At 36.5% G+C, this 19,934-nt stretch overlaps 1 protein-coding gene across 1 annotated transcript; it reads left to right on the top strand.

Annotated features, from left to right (window-relative positions):
• The first annotated feature begins 11,204 nt into the window (after positions 1–11,204).
• On the top strand, positions 11,205–17,382 carry LOC132164126 (uncharacterized). The gene is made up of 5 exons (XM_059574552.2): positions 11,205–11,350; positions 12,244–13,500; positions 16,140–16,552; positions 16,638–16,698; positions 16,781–17,382. Exons 2-5 carry the CDS (start codon positions 12,322–12,324, stop codon positions 17,168–17,170), a joined length of 2,043 nt encoding a protein of 680 aa, XP_059430535.2. The 5' UTR covers positions 11,205–11,350; positions 12,244–12,321; the 3' UTR covers positions 17,171–17,382.
• Positions 17,383–19,934: the final 2,552 nt, after the last annotated feature.

A 19,934-nucleotide genomic window follows, 5' to 3' on the forward strand; every position in this document is an offset into this window, starting at 1 on the left:
GTGCTTGATGATTCTGGAATTGCATGCGAGCGCATAGCAAATGCACAATTCGCACGCATCTGCGGTCCATCGCACATCACCTGCGCTCGAGCGCACCCCCATAGACTGCACCAAAACGAACCAGTCCCTGAAATTTTGCTAAACTTATGCTTGGTCCGTTTTATGAGTTCTGAATTTCTTGCTTTTAATTTTTTGGTATTTCTGTTTAGTTTTGTGTTTCTGTGTCAATTTCATTTTTGTTTATTTTATTCCTAAAAATAAAAAATAAATAAATAAAAAATTATAACTGTTTCATGTGGAGTGTGCTTTGTTTTAAAAAGCGAGGGTGAAGCATGAATTTCCCGTTTGGTAATTTTAATGCTTCTCCTAGTTGTAAGACACTAGCTCCTACCAACTACTCTCACATTTTTAACTCACGTGAACCATGTTCATATTGCTTCAATCCTCACCATCAGATTGGAAATTGTCCATCCTATGGACAATTTTCCAATTTTTCGTATAAGCAAATGAACATTTCTTTCTCCAGACCAAGGTTTGAAACAAATTCCAATTTTTATAACCTAGACTGGAGCAACCCTTCTGATTTCTCGTGGCAAGCTCATGTTACGGGAAATTATGCTCCCCAATGTCATGAACTGCACCATCATGAATAACCGCAGTTCAATAACCATTTTTTCATGCCTTCACCTTGCAATTACTCTCCTTAAGAGTCATTAGTGCAACATTTTCTAACTCCTCATGTTGATGACTTAGAGGAGAGAGTGAACCAACTCATGGCAGCTAGGCGTGCCCATACCTAGCCTCTTCAAACTCACGCACCTCATAAGTCATGTTCATATTGTTATCATCCTTCTATTAGGTGCCAAAATATTCATATTTTAGCCTTTAAGTTATATTTGTTAATTTCTTAGTTTTGTTAGTTTATGCTATTTTATTTCATTTTGGTATTTTCTTTGTTTTATAGGTTTTTGGAAGAAAGAAAGCATTTCTGGAAGTATCAGGCTTAAAGAGCAAATTGAAAAAAAGCTAGAAGATTTGAGTCAAGCAAAAGCATTCTGGTAGTGCGATCAAGCGCACTTCCAGAGAGGTCTAGACAAGCGTGCGCAGCCTTGCGCTCGTGCGCATAAGAAGCAGCATCGATCGCATCTGCGATCGAGCATAGAAAACACACGATCGATCGCAGACTTGCGATCGAGCGTACACGGGCCGCGATCGAGCGCACCTCTGCTAGAAAAGCAAGGCAGCAATGCCCTATTCCGAAAAGTGCTCTTTTCACCCCTTCAAAACCCTAGGCGAACTAGAACGCAAAAGCTACGATTTTTAAGGTTTCTAGAATGTTTCTAAGGCCTATAAATAGACCTCTAAGCCTTACAATTCGGTGGACCATCTTGAGACACAACTCTTGGGGTGAGGATTTAGAGGCTATTTCAAGGAGTCGTTTTTAGTTCTTTCTTTCCCTTTTCTATTTAGTTTTATTTTAATTATGTGTAACTAAACCTTTAGTAGGGCTAAATTGAAGCCCTAATTATGTTTATTTAATATTTCAATATTGGTCCTTTGTGATAATTATATTGTGATACTTAACTTGATTAATTCCTGTTTTATTGAATTTCTCATATGTGTGTAATTGGCCATTATATGCATGTGGTATGAATTAGTTATTTAAGTCAATTTGGATGATCGAGTCCTGGGCTTAATAGAGTAACAAAAGAACCTCACCACGGGTTCTTAGGTTAATCAACATGGGTACCGGGAGTAGACACCCATGCCTTATGCCTTATGTGTTTGTCGATTTTCACAGATTTATGCTTTGTTAAAGAACAACTTAGTAGACACCCATGTTAAATCCTTTAAGAAAGAAAAGAATTAGAGTAGACACCCATGCCTAATTCATTGCTTTGAAAAATCAATAACTTAAGAGTAGACATTCATACCCTTAGGTTGACAAACTTTAGGTATTTATAATATGATTAGAGCATTGGCATATTGTTATATTATTTGAACATGATTAGTGGTGGATATCAAAACCCTACATTTTATTTATCTTTATTTCCTTTCAATATATCAATATCAATTTCGTGACAAAGTTGATATTTTAATCAATTCTAAGCAAAATCAAAAATCTCTGTGGAAACGATCCCGTACTTACTGCACTATACTATTGTTTTGATCTTGTGCACTTGCGAATTAAAACATATCAATTATTATCTATTAATTTATGTAGTATTTGGCACAACAAGTTTTTGGCGCCGTTACCGGGGATTGTTTGATTTTGTTCGGAATTTTTTTTTCCATAGTTTATTTTTGTTTTAATTTAGTTTTTTATTTTCTAGTTTTCTGCAATTCCTGTTCTGCCTCTGGAGGTGCACTCGAGTGCCCATTCCAGGGCGATCGAGCTCACCTCACGATGCGATCGATCGCACATCCGGACAGTAGTACAGAAACTGTTTTAAGTATAGATCTGATTTTTTTCTTTTCTTTTCATACAGTGTCATTCGAGTTTGCATCTTTAGAAGTTTTATTTTTAATTTTGTTTTTATTCCCCTTTTAATTTTTAACTTTTTTTTGTTATTTTATTTTTGTTTTCACACATGTGGGGAGGCATTCTGACACCTCATGGACCATGTTTATTTTGCCATGACCCTTATCACCATGTTAAAGAATGTCCTTCAATAAGACAAATTTCTAACAATTTTTTTGGGCATATGAACATATCGTTCTCTAGACAGGGGAACAGCAGCTATTTTGATTCTTATAACCCGTCATGGAACCAACAGTCTAATCTCTTGTGACAAGCTCAAGCTCCTGGAATTCAAGCACCACAACTTCATGAAGAGGAGCCATCTCCACAGTTATATGGTCAATCATATTCTTATCTTAGCCCCAGTCTGAGGCAATCCATTTTCAAGATAGTAGCTCATGAAGAGGAACCATCTCCCATATATGACTATTCATATTCCTCTCCACCTCAACAATACCAAGAAGAGATACCTCCACCGACGAATTCTGCGTTAGAAGAAGCGCATGCTAGTTTAGAAGAAACAATGTCAACTTTTCTTGGCCACAGTAAGGCCTATAATCAACGGTTGCAATCCACCATAGCCAAGACAAAGGATCACTTCAAGCAAATATCAGAGACCCTAAAAGAAGAAGCGCTCCAAGATCAATCGATGGCCAATTACAATGGACATTACATAGAGGATGAGGGCACTTACTATCATGAGCAAGCTGTCACATTGAAGAGTGAAGAGGTGATTGAAAATCAAGTGGAAGAGAGAAAGGAGGAGCAATTTGAGGTTCCACAAGAACCACATCGGGAAAAAAAATAGAGAATTGAGAATTCTTCAACATCAACTCTTATTCCCAAAGTACAAAGAGTCCATGAGAGATGTTCGAGCTACCACATGAGCAAATTGAGAACATCAAGACAAAAAAGCTCCCTGAGTTTTCTTCTTATTTTATTTCAGTTCATGATTCCCCACTGGATAAGAAACTGTTTGAGAAAACTTAGAGTAGTCCACCCCGATCTATAGACAATTGGAATCCCCCTGCTATAGGAAAAATTCATTCTCTTTGGTGCAAAAGAAGAAAAGACTGGTGTTTCAAGTTTAAACTTAAAGGTCAAAAAGCACCAAGCACTTCAATGGGGAGGATTCTATTGGCTTGGCGGATCCCCTATATTTTGACTAAATGAGTCAGCTCCACAGGATAGAGCGCATACACTATGCACTCGAGTCCTCCATCAGGCCAAGGTTCATGATCTCCAACTGGGTTTTATCCTTACCATTGTTGTTCCAATTCATTCTTTAATTATATATATTTATTTACAACAATGTGTTGCACTTTACTAGTATTTGGTTGGAGTATCATCTAGTGTTTTAGTTTTATTTTGTTAATTTTATATTTGTTGTTCTTTGTTCTAGTCTTTTTGCGGAAAAAAAAAATAAAAAAATAATTGGCATTCTATTTTTGCGAACGAGCACACCTTTTGTGCACTCAAGCGCATCACCAGCATAAACGCACACCTCTGAGAGAGTGCGATCGAGCGCACTCAGGCAAAGGGTCACGTGACCACTTTTTAGGTCACTTTCCCCCTTTTTCCCTTTTCAATTTTTTCTCCCCAGCACCGTACCCTCTCTCCACCATTCATCTGCACTCACCACTCTCTCACCCCACCACCCAAGCACACACAGCGCCACCTCCAGTCACCGTACCACCACAGCACAATGCCATTCTGACAAAGCACCGCCACCGCACCTCCCACTCTCATTTTTCCTTTTTTATTTCCCCCATTCTTCTCTCCTAACCCATTTTTACAATTTCCCCTTTCCCCAAAGTTTTTGTTGTTTAAGCACAATCCGTGGGTACGAATTGTGCTCTTGCTTTTTTTGTGTTGGTTTGCTCTTGTTTTGCAGGGTGTTGAAGCCATTTTGAAGCGGTTTTACACCACTTGGTTTTGGAAGTGCCCACCACCTACTTGATAAAAATCTTGAAGCAAGCTGCACAATGCCTAAAGCTCGAGCTTCGTCCACTCGGTTCTCTGTAACTCAAGCCACACCCCCCTGACCCACTTTTGAGCAGAGGGAGCTTCTTTTTGAGACGACATTTGCAATTCGAGAAAACTTCCAATAGCTTGAAGCTACTAACCAGGCAGTTGAAGAATTAAAACGCCGTGGGTTTAAGAGAATGTTCAAGCCCGTCACCTCCACTGCCTACAAGAAATTGATCACTCAGTTCTATGAGCATCTCTCTTTTGACTGAACCAGGCCAGGTGTCCTGTCCTCAACCGTTCAAGGCAAGGATCTTGAGGTGACTTTAGCCGACATTGCCACTGCTCTAAAATGCAATGATGAGCACCCTCTAGAAGAAGCACTGTTTGAGGCACAACCTCCCAGGTTCTACGTTGCAGAAATCATCACAGACATGTGTGAGGGGAGATTTGCGAACAAGTATAACAATGCTGGTAGCAGAGCCAAGATGCCTCCACGACTCTGGCTGTGGACTCTATTCTGCATTGCAATGCATTCCCCATAGGACACAAAACTCAAAGGCGAGATCTATTCCTCCAAACACTTTACGCCTTTCATTAAGGTTTTTGGTGTTCCATTCCTTAGGGATGTTTCTACATCTAGTGCCCCAAAACCATCTGGTTTGGGAGCCACTAGCCCAACACTCACTACATAGGTCAATTAAAAAGCTTAAAGGAGCTAAACACTGTACAACTTAGACACACAAAAAAATGCATATATTGACTTAAGCCTTGGTTGTTTTCATCAGATAGAATTCCTATGAATTTTCAGGTACACAAAAACTTTGAGTAGATTGAAGCCTCATGATTCTATGTTAATCTCACGTTGCACTTATTGGAGAATGTGTTGTCTCAAATTTCCATCTTTGAGTTGAATGATTTGTGGTTGACTTGATGATGTGATTGTGATGTTCACTTTGTTAAATCTGCTCCTGATGTAAGAACCATGTGTTTGTGTAGAAATTTGTGTTTGTCAATAACATAGTGCTAAAACTGTTTGTGGGTATCATTGCTATTAAACCCTCACGAAACTTCATTCGTCCTCTAGTCCGCCTAGGGATTTAAAAGGCTTGTTGCATATGCTAAATGCAATCGCCTCTCCCACGACGGCGGACTTATGTTTCATGCTTTGATTTTTTTTTTTTTTTTTTTTCATTTTATTTTGCTAAGGGACTAGCAAAATGTAAGTTTGGGGGTATTTGTTGAGTGCCAAATATTACATATTTGAGCCCCTTAATTTATGTTTGCTTTACCTTTATTATTTTATGATGTTTTGGTTAGTTTTTGTGTTTTAGTGTTTTGCAGGTCATTGAGAGAAAATTGTAGTCTTAAGGCGAAAGTTGCAAGAAAGTTGAGCAAAGCATTTTCGGTTTTGGAAGTGCGGTCGAGCGCAGTCACGCCCACCATCAAGCTAGCAGCGCCCAAGCGCTATGCCGCAAGAAACCTGATGCACGGGTGGGATCAAGCGCACTCATCCGACCTGGCAGCGCTGAAACCCTAACTAAACATTATAAATATCAATTTTTCTTATTGTAAACGGACCGAGACGCGCAAGGGGCGCCATGCTTTGTCAATTTTCGTGTTTTCTGGGTTCTTGGAGCTTTGAACTCCAATTCTTTTGTAAGTACTTTGATTTCAATGAAGTATTTTAGTTTCTTTATATTTTTTTTTTTTTTGTCATGAGAGGCTAAATCTTCAACTAAGATTGAAGATGAAGCCTCATCATTGATTTGTTTGCATATTTTTATGTTTAGTTCGTACAATTCCGTCATTTAATATAATGTATGTTCGTTTCAATTCAATTGTGTAACAAAATTGTGATTGATTGTTGTTTATAAATCGTGAAAACGTTGGATATTCATTGTGTTTCATCCAACGGATATATTGCATCTTTTGGTTTACTTTGAATATCCATTTTCTTTTGTGCAAAATATGGATACATTGGATCTTTTGAACTAAACCAGATATATTTTGTGATTTGTAATAGAGATGGATTCATTGAATGATTCAATGGGATTTTATAAAAACAGTAGAACATGCATTGGGTCTAATCGCTTGTCGGATGTATGAACTAAACATGAGAATGTGTTCTTTGATTTGATGAGGTGAATTCTGAAACTTTAGTGGTTCATTATTTAATTATTGTCATTTTGTTTAATTTATATTTGTTTATTTCTTTATTCAAAGATCTCAAAATTCGAAACTAGGTTAAAATATGATTAGTTTAGATAAAAATAGATTTTTGTAACGCAATTCCCTGTGGATCGACCTTACACTTGCACACGTTGTACTGCACATGACTCGTACACTTGCGAGTAATTATAATTTGCACATTAGAGATCCCTCAGTCCTATTCCGAGAAGAATAAGGTTGAGATGCGAACCATAAAATCAATTATCAGTTAATTGATTTCACTAGAGCATTACACATTGACACAATTAGTGATTGGGAAGAAAAATATTGACAATAAAATTATAGTTTGAAAAAACTACATTCCCATCTTTTATATATAAAAATATGAGGAATGTTAGGTTTACTGATAATTTTTCTGAAAAAATAAAAAGATTTACAATAAATTCAACTTTAAAAAAAATTATTTGTAAGCTAGTATTTTTCTAAAGGTATATATTACTCCTTTTTGATTTGATATGATTTTGTTTTATAGAATCGGAATAAAATAAGAGAAATAATTAATGGGTGGCCAAGTTGGCAAGCAAAGAAGCAGGCGAGTCGAGAGGAGGGGACAAGGTATTACAGGCCGCCAGGTGGCTCTCACACAACTGTGAGCTGATGTCCTTGGTTTTCTCATTTTGAGCATTGCCCTGTCATCTGATATTCTTCCATCATCACAACCCTCCGAACCACGTGGGTTACCCAGCTATGACTGTGAGCTACCTACGTCTCTTTGATTGGATCGCTGGCCAGTTGCATCAGTATTCAACACTAAGCCAGTAGGCTTAGTGTTGAATACTGATGCAACTGGCCATACGATCTTAATCACACGGCCTCTAATTAAATACCTTTTGCTTTCTCCCAGGAATATTTTATCAGCTACTCCACCTTTTGTCTTATCTCTATATGTCTATTCTCTCTCCACAGTCTGTACTTTTCTCCCCACCGTCGGATTAGTTATTATAAAAACTCATTAACGGTTCAAATTAATCATGATGAAAGTGAGCCATAACTGAGAGTAAGAGTTTCTTCTGAGACTCTGAGGTACATTTATGTGACCGGCTTTTTTTTTTATCGGTTATCGGTAACAAGACATCGTCTCCAAGCAAAAGATCTGGCGGTCGACATTCAAAGTTGGCCCAGAGAGCTATATCCAACAAGGTACAATCTGCAGGTGACGTAATCTCCAGTTGCCCGTACAGCGTTCTGCCCAACACAGCTCCTTTCCCAATTACTGCCTCACACGTAAGACTTGCAGACTGCTCTGTGCATGTTCACCATCACTGGCGTGCGGCAGCGGTGTTGCGGTTGAGGACATTTTCGTCTTTCCGCTCAAGATAAGACATGTTGTCGAAGAGACGCATATAAAAATTTCCAAAGCTTTTTCTATTTTTTTTTTGAAATATTTTATTTATGAGTTTGAAATACATTATAATCCAAAAGTTATGGGAAAAATTTAAAACAAGTTATAGTACAGTAATTTTTAGATATACATTCTCTTAGAGTTGAGTTTAGCGAATAAATGAAAGGAAAAAAAATTCTATTAATGATAATTTCAACCACAGCATTTATTTATTTTTTTATTGGGTAAAAGTCCACACACATTGACACATACCACTCTCAATTTTTTTTTTCTTTTTTTCTTTTAGGAAAAATCAATCTGATTTAATTAATAGTGGTCAAGAGCATAAAAGCTCTTACAATTATATAACATACAGTTCTGAAAGATCATAGTCAAAACTAAAAGATTATACGTCATAAAAGTCGAAAACATACAGATCTTACAATAAAAAATAAATCTATGATGTCAAATATCAGCTATCCCAACTCAATCTTCAGTTTATAGAACAAATCTGCTAACGCAGACTCCTTTCGAGGGCACTGGAAACCATTTCCCAAGCATAAGCAAAATACCCACACCCAAACCATTTCCTTCTCGACCCGAAAGCCAAAAACATTATTCACGTCCTCAGCCCAACAGCTAAGACAACAACACAAACACGTTCAAAAACCCCAAGGCCACAAAATGAAAAACAAAAAGCAAAAACCCCACAAGCAGCAGAGGAGCACAGCATCATAGACATCCCTTCGGAATACATGCCTTGGCTGAAGAAGACGATAAGATCTAAGGTTGAAGAGACTAAATCTGGATCTAGATCTAGGTCTACAAACTAGATCTAAAATAACCAGCTAGAAACGGGGACCGATGAAGCCTATAGAGAAGATACAGAGCATTGCTACCGTGAAAGAGGAGGAGGAAAGTTATTCTTGGTGTTGTTTAGATGAAAAGAGAGAAGTTTAGGGGAGTTTTCTAAGAGAAGCTTCTATTTAACTTTTTGAATTTTAATTACTACCTCTTAAACTACTACCTAATTAATAACGTCTTTTCAAATTTTTAATTGTAACAATGTACTCCAAATTATTCAAAACATTCTCAATGTCTCCCCAAAACTAGCAAAAAGATAAAAATGCCCCTATATATTTCACAATAAGACAAAAATATTCTTATAAATTAAAAAAAAAAAAACGAAAATTTTAATTTAAAAAGAACAATTTTTAAATTTGTTTTAAGTGATTTTTTTTTTTTTAAAAAATGAATTCTTTAAACGAATATTTTTTCTAAAAACGGAAATTTTTATTTTCTTAAACGAAAATTGTTAATTTTTTTAAAACGGAAATTTTTATTTAAAAAATTTATAAAACAAAACAAAAATTCAATTTTTATAACAAAAAAAAATCGAAATTTTTTATTTATTTTTTCTTATAAAAAGGATTTTTTTTTTTTAATTTTAAATTTGCCACCCTTTAGAATTTTTTTTTTTTAGGTTTGTTTTATAAGTTTTAGTATTTTTTTTTTTTTTTAATTTTACTAAAGATAGTTTTATTATTGGGAGAACATCGACAATTTTTATTAGTTTATAGAGACATTATCATAATTAAAAGTTTGAAAAAATATTGGGCAGCTCAAAAGTTATTTATTATTTATTATTCAGCTCAAAACACATATTCAGCGCAAACGAATATGTGGATTTTATTTATTTATTTATTTATTTTATAGATAATAGAATTTTAATCTAATTAGATTTTTTCAAGTTGGTCTAGTTTTATTTTCGATAAAGCTTGAAAAGATTCTGAGCGCTAAATTGTGGTCAGGTCATCCTATATATGGATGGTACTTGTTTAATTGGAATATATTTTGATGGTAAAATCTTTTCTTAAAAAATATTCGCTAATAAAAAATGATAACATTTTGCACTTTATTTATATATAAGGTTGACTATATCATCCTTCATAATATATCTCCAAATCAAAGAATTTCTTAAAATTTACATTACATGTAGGAACAAGCATTTCATAGAGAATAAAAGAAATCAAGGTATAATTTTTGTATTTTAATTTTTTATTATGTAGAGGATCTTATATTCTAACTTTTAATTTTTTTTTAATTTTTTTTTTCTTGAGATTGCAAAGAAAAATAGGGAGAGATCAAGGCGGGTCTTTTCCACTCTTGATGAGAAGACCCGGGATTTTGTGCACTAGGTTGAGCTAATGCATTGGGTAGCCCGATGTGAGAGGTTGCTTGACTTCACCTGTTTTGTTCGGACAAACATTTGGACGAACTTAAAATGTAGAGCTTGGACCATCTAATCATTAAGTCGAGTACGTGGGACTTAGACTGTTTGAGCACTTATTCAAGCAAATGGAGCATTTGACATTAAGTTGCTATATTGCAATGCACTAAGACAACTCATTGTAATAAATCTAAAGGGAAAACTTTACTTAATTTTCTTAAAATTTTCAATGGCACCTACAATTATTCTCTTAAGGTTAAAAATCTTAAAGCTTTCTCGCATTTACAATTATTCTTTCAAGATTAAAAAATTGTCAATCTAACGTATTCAATAGAATTTGAAATATAAGCTTGAAGAATTTTCAACATAAGAGTAATGCTAGTCTTCCCATCTAAGTGATCACATTTATTTCACTTTAGCATAATGTGAAGTTTTATTAGTAAATGTAAGGATAGAAATTTATATATATATATATATATATATATATAAAATTATTTGAGAAGCATATATTGGGGGAGGGGAATATATTCATACATTTGGGAATTTGTTGTATAGGAGGGGCAAATGTTTAGGTTCAAGCATTAGACGAAAATATCTTTAATTCCAATCTGACGTGGGGCGCAGACAGTACAGTATTTAAGCAGGGGCTATGAATGGTACTTTGCCGTAATTAGAGACGTTTATTGAGGGTGTTTGTTAAGACTAACAGTCGCTGCATTTATATCTCGCCAATAAAAGCAGTGCGAAATTTCGGTCCTGGGACCCCAGGGGAACACGAATTCAATACCTGAAGATTCACACACACGGCTAGGAGCCTAGGACCGTTCTGTCCGTTAAAACTAACGGCGACTATGCGCGAAAAGAGTAAACGCGCTTGGACGTTAAGGCTAACGGCTATTATTGCTTAGCAATTATTGCGCTCAAGCCTCAAGCCTCAAGCTCCTCAGCTCCCCTAGCTTCCACTTCATAACCTCGCCGAACTAGGCCCCGGAATCTCGAACCGGAAAATGAACTCGATTCGAGAAAAACAGGTGGTTCCCGGAATTTAGATCTGAGCTACTAGAATTCGTTGCCAGAGGTAAATATATGTCAACCTTTTTGTTTTTTGGTCGGAGTTTTTGAACGAAAATGTTTTTTTTGTTTGTTTTTGTTTTTGTTTTTCTACTTGTTTTGGTTTAAGATAGATAAAGGATCTACATAGGATTAAAGTTTTTGATGATTATAGTATGGTTAAGCTTTCTGGTGTCATGGGGCTTTGCTGAATTATGAGACTTGTATAGTGAAATCTTACTTTAAAAAGAAAAAAAAAAAAAAAAAAAGACAAGAAAAAGTAGTTTGTCACGGTTTATGTGTAAATTATAGGTTGAAGAGCTTTTTTCATGTACAAGGTTGAGTGGTGGTGTTGAGGTGAGTGAAGTGGATCTGTAGGTTGGAGGCTGGGGGCTATATTTATGAGATGGGTTTATTATTATGGGTATTAAATAATCGTATTAGGGTTTCATCATGACACGTGAAGAAAACCCACGTATGGTTGTTGAGGCTCCTTTCTTTACGTTTCCATCCTAGTGATCTGATCTGATCTTTTCTTTCTTATTTATTTATTTATTTTAATTATTTTCTGCGTTTGGGGGTATTCAATATTCATGATGAAGAATACCGACAGCCAAGGAATTTGCACTGTTGGTGGAAAAGTTTGGGAGCTGTATGTGGGAACCTATGTCGCTTCGGCTTATTAGCTATGGGAGACTATAGACTAATTTGTTGTTACGATCGACAAAGTAAAACCATTGCGTCCACGCTTTCTCTTTCTTTTGCTTAAGTAACATGAAATAGTAATGCATCCTCTCTCTCTCTCTCTCTCTCTCTCTGCGCTCTTGTATGCTGAATTATTATGTTTCTCAGCTTAAGAAGAAGATAGTTTTTAATGATTATTATATATATTTTGAATATGAAATAAAAATGGTGTTTCAGGAAAGTGCAATGAAGTGGATGGGTGGCGCTGGGGGCCGGGGTATAATAAAAATGGTGGAGTAGCGAGAATTTTGGTGGATGGAGATGGGCAGCTTTAGGCCAGAGTTACATGTAGCACAACAAAGCCGGCGTGATAAGTTGAGAGTTGCGCACCATTTACAAGATTTGGAACAAAACCCAGATCTTGTTCATGTTCGGAACGTTAATAACGCCCATAACTTGCTTTACGACCCATATTCCTCGGAAATAATCAATTTTTCGACCAAGTCAAATCTTTTATCAGCGCAACGAGATATAATGGATGCGGGGGAGGATGCTGGTCCGTTTCCCAATTGGTCGTCTAACAGCAACAACATCATCGTCAATGCTTTGTCTAAATCCCCCATTGAACCGCAGAATTATGGTAATTGGGTGGTGAGTTATGCAAGTGGTAGTGCTGAAAGTAATAATATTTTCGGGGAAGTAAGTAACAACATATCTTCTTCACCTGGGTACAATATTGGATTTCATCAAGATCATGTTCGCTCGTCTTGTTTGAAAGGTTTCACTGAAGCGCAGAATATGAGAGCAAGTGATGATGGCGGGAATAATAATAATAATAATAATAATAATCATAATCATAATAAACCTGCTCTACTTGCAGCAGCCTATGGAAATGAGTCGTCAGATGTGTTATGTTTTGACAATGCTGGTGGTGCTTGGCCAAATAGAGCAGTCGACAGCTGCCATCATCAGTGGAGTAGTGGTGATTCTAATCCGCAGGCTCTCTCTCTATCACTTTCATCATCAAATCCAGCTCTTAAACTGCCCGGAGCTCATCAGTTTGGAGAGTCACAAGATTTACACTCGACAAGTACAACAACAGTTAGTAAATGCTGTGGAAAATCTCTTCAAGACATAGTGGGGATTTCTACTAACATTAACACTAGCTATCGAAACACAGGTCCTCTTGGCCCTTTCACAGGATATGCGACCATTTTAAAGGCTTCCAAGTTTTTGAAGCCTGCACAGCAGTTATTGGATGAATTCTGTGGCATGTCTGAGAGGGCGTCTGGAGAAGTTAGCACTTCAGGTGATGCTTTAAATGCTGCAGCAGCCGAAACTCATGAGCTTGCTTCTGCTGCTGCTGCCTCCTCCTCCACATATTTTACTTGTAATGAAATGAGTTGTGATGGCGGAGTTGCAAGTAGCTCTTCTGAATCAATTCGCCCCGAGTTCCAACAGAAGAAAGCAAAGCTCCTATATATGCAGGAGGAGGTTGGTTCATTCATTCATTCTTCTTTTTCTTGTCACTAATGCTTCTGTGATAACCAGATAGATTTATTTTGTAAAGAAATTAAGTGTGGATGGATGATACAAGTGAGTCAAAACTAATTAGAGTTTGTAGGCTCAACAATGTCTATGACCACAAGTTTGGTTTCAGAACCTTTTTAAGGCCCCTGTCATGATTCTGCATGTTACTTTCAAAAAAAAAAAAAAAACATAGCATACTGATTCTCTATGTTGCCAAAGTTCATTTTCATTAAATTCAATATATATATATATATATATATATATATATATATATATATATATATATATATTTCTTCAAACCCAACTCCAGGTGAATTTCCAAAATCCTATTAATTAAAGGAAATTGCAAGGTAAAGAAAACATTCATAGAGAAGGTTACGTTCTTTTGGTATAGTTCTCAGGTCAAAAGAATCTACCTTTACATATAAAGAAGAATGATTGGAAAAGTTAATCATTCTTTTTGGGGATTGGGGAAAGGGACAGATTGCTTATAAGTTCATGTATGTAATACTAATATGCCAAAATAGTTAGTAAGGTTTTTTGACACCAAGATAAACAAATAAGTTGTAAACTCTGGAGCAAATTTAAATTAGAACTAAGCAAACCAATGCTGCTTCTATTGCAACATTTAAAGTTCTCATATTCATAAGGGTGGCCAATTCTCTCTCACTATCTACCTAATGCATCTCTAGTACTACTCTAGGCCTTACATTTGGCCTTGGTGAGCTCAACATATTACTAGCTTGCACTTGGGTCCCTTCCAGTCTCTCAAATATTTCCTTATTCTCTTTAACTTGTGCAAGTAAATCAGGTGCTTGATTTCTAGGTCTCATCTCCATAGGAAAATGTCACAGGATTGTTAATTTATAGCCTGCTTGTTTGTTATTGTCATATTGAGTGAACAAATTATTTAAAATCTAGGGCACAACTAATTAACAAAGGATAAACCAATGCAAGATGCATATAAGTTGCCAATATAAGATTTGATGTTTCTTAGCATGTTGTCTAGTTTGTTTTATTTTTGGTGTGCTTTGTAACGCTACTATGTATATTTGATTATGAATGTTGTGAAATTGATTGCGTAAGTAATACTAGTATTCCTTTTCTTTTCCTAATTTCTGTTATGCACTAGACTATACTGTGGTTTAACTTCTAATAAGTTTGGTACATCTTTGTAAAAATTGATGGGATTGAGGTTGGGGGGATGAGGATATTTTCATTAAATGTTTGGACGAGTTGTTCAGTTTCCTTCAGGTTGGTCTTGGCACCCAATTCGGATATATATATATATATATAATCCTAGCAGGAGCTACTACTATGCTGGAGCTACTACTATGCTCTCACTCTTTGCACCAATGCTCCATATCGCTATCTTATTTCTTCCTTGGATCTCAAAGGGTACAAGTTTACTCTGTCTACATCATAAATAATTTTAAATAGGGTAGAATGATATTTCTTCCGTATGGTCTGGGGATGTGCTCGTTACATCTATTGGATATTCAGAAGGATTAGTCACGATTAAAGCTTTTTCATACCCACAAATATTGTCTAGATTGATCTAGTATATACGTTTGATTTGGGACTTAATAGATGGTTTTATATGCAACTTCTGGCATCTTCATAATGCGTGATGCATTATCTAATTCCTCAAATTAGATTTCACAAATTTATCTTGTCCACTTTGCTAAGGCCTGGAAGTCTTATTCCACTGATTTTTCATGTTTCTTGCTGTCATGTACATGAAGATGGAATCAAGTATTTTCTTATCAATTCTTGGGGTGCTTTTGAAATTAAAATTTCTGTGTCAATTTACTGGTTAATTTTGTGACTTTTGATGCGACGACTTATGGGGCATCCAAGTTTATTAAAGTTGTCAAGTTTTTGGTAGGTTATTTGTGTAATCTGGGATGGGACATTTGATGGGGCGATGGTATGATGTTCACTCTTCTAGAGAGTACAGCATAACATATCTACTGACAAATTTCACGAGTCAATTGTGACCATTCCTTTTTTTTTGTTTTTTTTGTTTCTGAATTTATTATACAAGTACTGTCAGTGATCTACCTGTCACTCTTAAGAGTGTCTCCATTGTAATATCTTTCTTCTTAAAAACATATGGAGGCACTACAACCATTCTTTGTTACATATTCTAGATCCAAAATGAATTATATATAGGGATTTCATGTTTTAACTCCAAGGAATGTACAATGTAGCTCTTAACTGCAATGAATTCTTTGAATCTAGAATGTAGCTTCACGGAGCAAAGAAGCAGAATTCTATTGACCCACTTAGTCAGGAGGTATTCTTTTATATGTATGTATAGGAGCATTCTAATTCGATTGTGAATAAACAGTGCACACCACTCATCTGACAGTCACTTTATTAAAGTCCAATGAGTTGTTTTTTTTGCAATGTCCAGTGGCCTTATTATAGTGTGAAAGAGACAGCTAGCCTATATGATTTTCAACATAATGCCAATGTTACTACTATTGATTTTCCACAGCTAGCCAATGTCGTTCAACTTTTGTTTGTCCTCGAAGAAAATAATAATATAGTGGTTGGTACCTGGGAACTTGATTTTTGTTGTGGTTTACTTTGGAAAGGTTTGCAGAAGGTATAAGCAATATCATCAGCAAATGCAGATGGTGGTTTCATCGTTTGAATCAGTGGCAGGTCTAAGTTGTGCGACCCCATACATCTCCTTGGCTCTGAAATCGGTGTCTAGGCATTTTAGGTGCCTAAAAAATGCCATCTCAGAGCAGCTGAAGCACATAGGAAAAGCCTTGGGGGAGGATTTGTCATCGCCTACTACTGCTACGACTAGTACTAATAAAGGTGATGATGCAAATATGGTGATGCGGCTAAAGCACTTGGACCAAAGCAGCTTGCAAAGGCAAAGATATAATGTGGGCTTCCTTGACACTACTCAACAACACGCGTGGAGGCCCCAGAGAGGCTTACCAGAACGTTCCGTGGCTATTCTTAGAGCTTGGCTATTTGAGCATTTTCTTCACCCGTAGGCCCCTCTTTTTTCTCTCTCTATATATGTCTGTCTTTTCTTTGAATTAGAGCTTTGGTTAATTTGCCTGTTTTAATATTAGGTACCCCACGGACACAGATAAGCACATGTTAGCCACTCAAACGGGTCTATCTCGAAACCAGGTAAGGTGTTGTGGATAACTCTTAACTCTCTCTAGTAGCCAGCCTAGCATCGCACCACAATGACTAATGATAATGCGCGCAGGTGTCAAACTGGTTCATAAATGCCCGAGTGCGCGTGTGGAAGCCAATGGTTGAAGAAATACACACGCTCGAAACAAAAGCAGAAGCCAACAAGAATATTGAAGGTAGCAGCAGCAGCAGCAGCATAAATAAGCGATTGGAATGCGAGTGGAAGCAACAAGAGAAGCGTTCGAGAATGGATTGTGAAATAGAAACAAGCATGGATGGGTCTGGGTCTGGGTCGTTGATGGGTTTTTTGCCATACCAGCCGACGAGTGGAGCTGCTGTGTCCCTTACCTTGGGCCTCAGGCATGGTGCTGAAAATGTTAATGTACAGCACTTGCAGTTGCAGCAACAACAGTTACAGGAGGATCAATTTGGAGGGCGGATGATTCGTGATTTTGTTGGGTGATTTTTATATTATATATTATATATTATATATTATTATTAAGCTCAAGTGAATGATATGGTGACACCCCCATTCATCTTTTAATTAGTGCCTTCAAGCACCGCATCTCATATTTGTAATCTTTAATGTCATTCTATTTGTAATCTTTAATTAACACGAAATCCCCATCCCTTTGGTGGCCGGTTGCTATTACGGGAGAGAGACACGCTGCCCTACTTTTTTCTCTCGTCTGCCCAATTTTGTTGCTTAACAGTTAACACCTACATTCAAACAATCTAATTTGCCTGCCCAAATACTCCAACCAACATCGGGAAGTACTGAATATTTAGAAACTCAACTCGCCTCCATGCACCCACCAACCTCAAGTATATTAAAATTTAAGTTTATATATATATATATATATATATATTGGTAGATCAGTTGTCACTCCGGTTTTTAGGCACGGCAAGGAAAATAATAGGGTAGGTTGTGAAAGGCCGCAAAGTGGGGGGATATGACCATGAATAAGTACATAAATATCAGCAAAAGATCACGAAAGTAATGGAGAGATATCACTTTGTCTACAGAAACCTAGTCCTCTGGTTTTTATAACTGGGCTAGTAAGGTTGGGAATTTAACCCGCGATAACTCGATACGAACACAACATTTAGTTTTATGGTTAAGGTTTAGGTTAACTGTGTTTGGTTAAACAAGTCAACTTATTTAATAACCGTATCACACTAGTTAATCCGCGGGCTCGTAGGCTGACCCATTTATATAATTTTTTATGTAAGTAAATTTTAAGTTCTATTAGGGTTGCAATTTAACTTGTGAACTCGACAAGAACGCGGTAAGTAGTCTTAGGGTTAGGGTTTAGGTTAAATGCGTTCAGGTCATAAATGGGTCGTTTATGACCTAGTTTAATAAACATGTTATGTTCGAGTTGATATAAATGGGTTGTTGGGTTAGTTGGGTTGATACGAACTCGACATGTGGACCCGTTTTACCAGTCCTAGGACTAGGGTTTGAGAGAGGCCAAGATTCCTTATGCGCCGTAAGGAGGGTGATTAGCGGGGAAGGGTCCTCTCCCAGTGATAGCATGTGTTCCTTATTTTCGGGAATACCTAATTCTCTTTGTGTGGGACATGATACTTTCTCAGTTTTCAGAAAGCTTCGCGTTGGATTGCCTTTGCTTGCTCGTTAGTGAGATATTCCTAGCTGGGAGAGATGTTGTGCTTGGGTTGCCTTTGGGGCTCCTTACTTTGTAGGATTTTCCTAGCTAGGAGAGATGCTACGCTTGGGTTGCCTTTGGGAGAGTACTTCCTACTTACTTCGCGGGTTCGAATTCATTTGGGATCGTTAATTTGCGTGGTTCTGGGCTTTATGTACTATTTAAGGCTTACCTTTTGAAAAGAAAAATATATATTTCGTTACAAGATTTATTGTCTCTAATGTGGTAACGTCTCGTGTAAAACACTTGTGGCCATATGTAGCAACACTCACTAAATGATTTGTTCATTGAATTTAATTTCTCATGATATGCTTCCTGTGATAAATGTTCATATATATATCAAGAGAAGCTAGCATAGCTTATGTGAGAAAGATTAAAGAACACTAGTTCCTTATATATATATATATATAATTTCTCATTATTTATACTAGAAAACATATGTGTTCGCCAGTCGCCACGCACAGAGATTAATATGTTACAATAAAACGTCGGAAACCATCGACGTACGTACTAAGGTTTGCTCCCACCGCCATTCCCATTATTATAGTTGTCATAGTCCTTTCTAGGAATAGAGTGGTGATCATTCGCATCGTTTACATTCTGCTGCTCTTCCATGTGCATTTCAACCTTCAGCGTCTTCCGGGCTGCTCCCGAACAAGAAGAAGCCACCATCATCAAGACTAGAGCAACTGCTACAAATCTCATTCTTCACTTTCACTGTCATGTAAAACCCAAAAACTTTTTTGACTTTAAATTAATTTAAAGAAGCGTTGTCATGCATGATTAATTAAGGGAACTAGCTAGCTAGAACAATCATCTACCAAATAAAAAGATTTATTGAAAGCAATTATATAGATATACATATTCTGAAAGCAATTAATACAGAATATTATTTACTTACCCAACTATAGGGATTCAAAGCTTTTGGACCTTCTGTGGGAGGAAGAAGAAGTTGAAGCAATTTATAGAGGCAAGCTAGGGTTTATACAGTTGACTATTATCACTAAAAGTTAATTTAGTGACGGAGTCTCCACCAAAATAGGCAAAGCTAAGTGGGATATCATTATAATTGAATTAGAGTTGTTTTTAAAATAATTAAATGATCAAGTCTAAAGAATTTATGGCCCTTATTAATGCCACTAGAATAAATAGGAAGATTCCACATTAGCGCTACAAACAAAAGTGTCAATCAAGAATTTATGGTCATTTGGCTGTTGCATTGCCACGCGATGTAAAAGCAAAAGTACAGTTGTCCCCAAAAATTATTCGTAACTTATGATATATATCATATAGTAGTAGTTTAATTCTATTTCTCAATAAGATAAAATAAAAGGAACAAAAAAAATCTGTTTCATTACAAGCCAAAACTAGGCACACCAAGAGAAGATCAGTAGAATGATTCCTAACCATTGCCGTCCAAATAGATTTACGATTTTATAAAACGGAACCAATGGATTTGGAATCTCAAATTTCAAGGGCGCCTTTGTTCGTGAAAATCTTTTTCCACCCTTTAAAAAAACTCTTTTACTTTTTTCTTTGTACGCTAGCTATTCTCGG

This window comes from Corylus avellana, chromosome 8 (genome assembly GCF_965113065.1).
Source record: "Corylus avellana chromosome 8, dhCorAvel1.hap1.2, whole genome shotgun sequence".
Classification (NCBI taxonomy): Eukaryota; Viridiplantae; Streptophyta; class Magnoliopsida; order Fagales; family Betulaceae; genus Corylus; species Corylus avellana.

Excerpts from the sequence above, each read along its gene's own strand:
- LOC132164126 (XM_059574552.2), top strand. The coding sequence starts at position 12,322 with ATGGAGATGGGCAGCTTTAGGCCAGAGTTACATGTAGCACAACAAAGC. Across the intron at positions 13,501-16,139 it reads TCCTATATATGCAGGAGGAG|GTTTGCAGAAGGTATAAGCA; the intron begins GTTGGTTCATTC and ends TACTTTGGAAAG. Across the intron at positions 16,699-16,780 it reads CGGGTCTATCTCGAAACCAG|GTGTCAAACTGGTTCATAAA; the intron begins GTAAGGTGTTGT and ends TAATGCGCGCAG.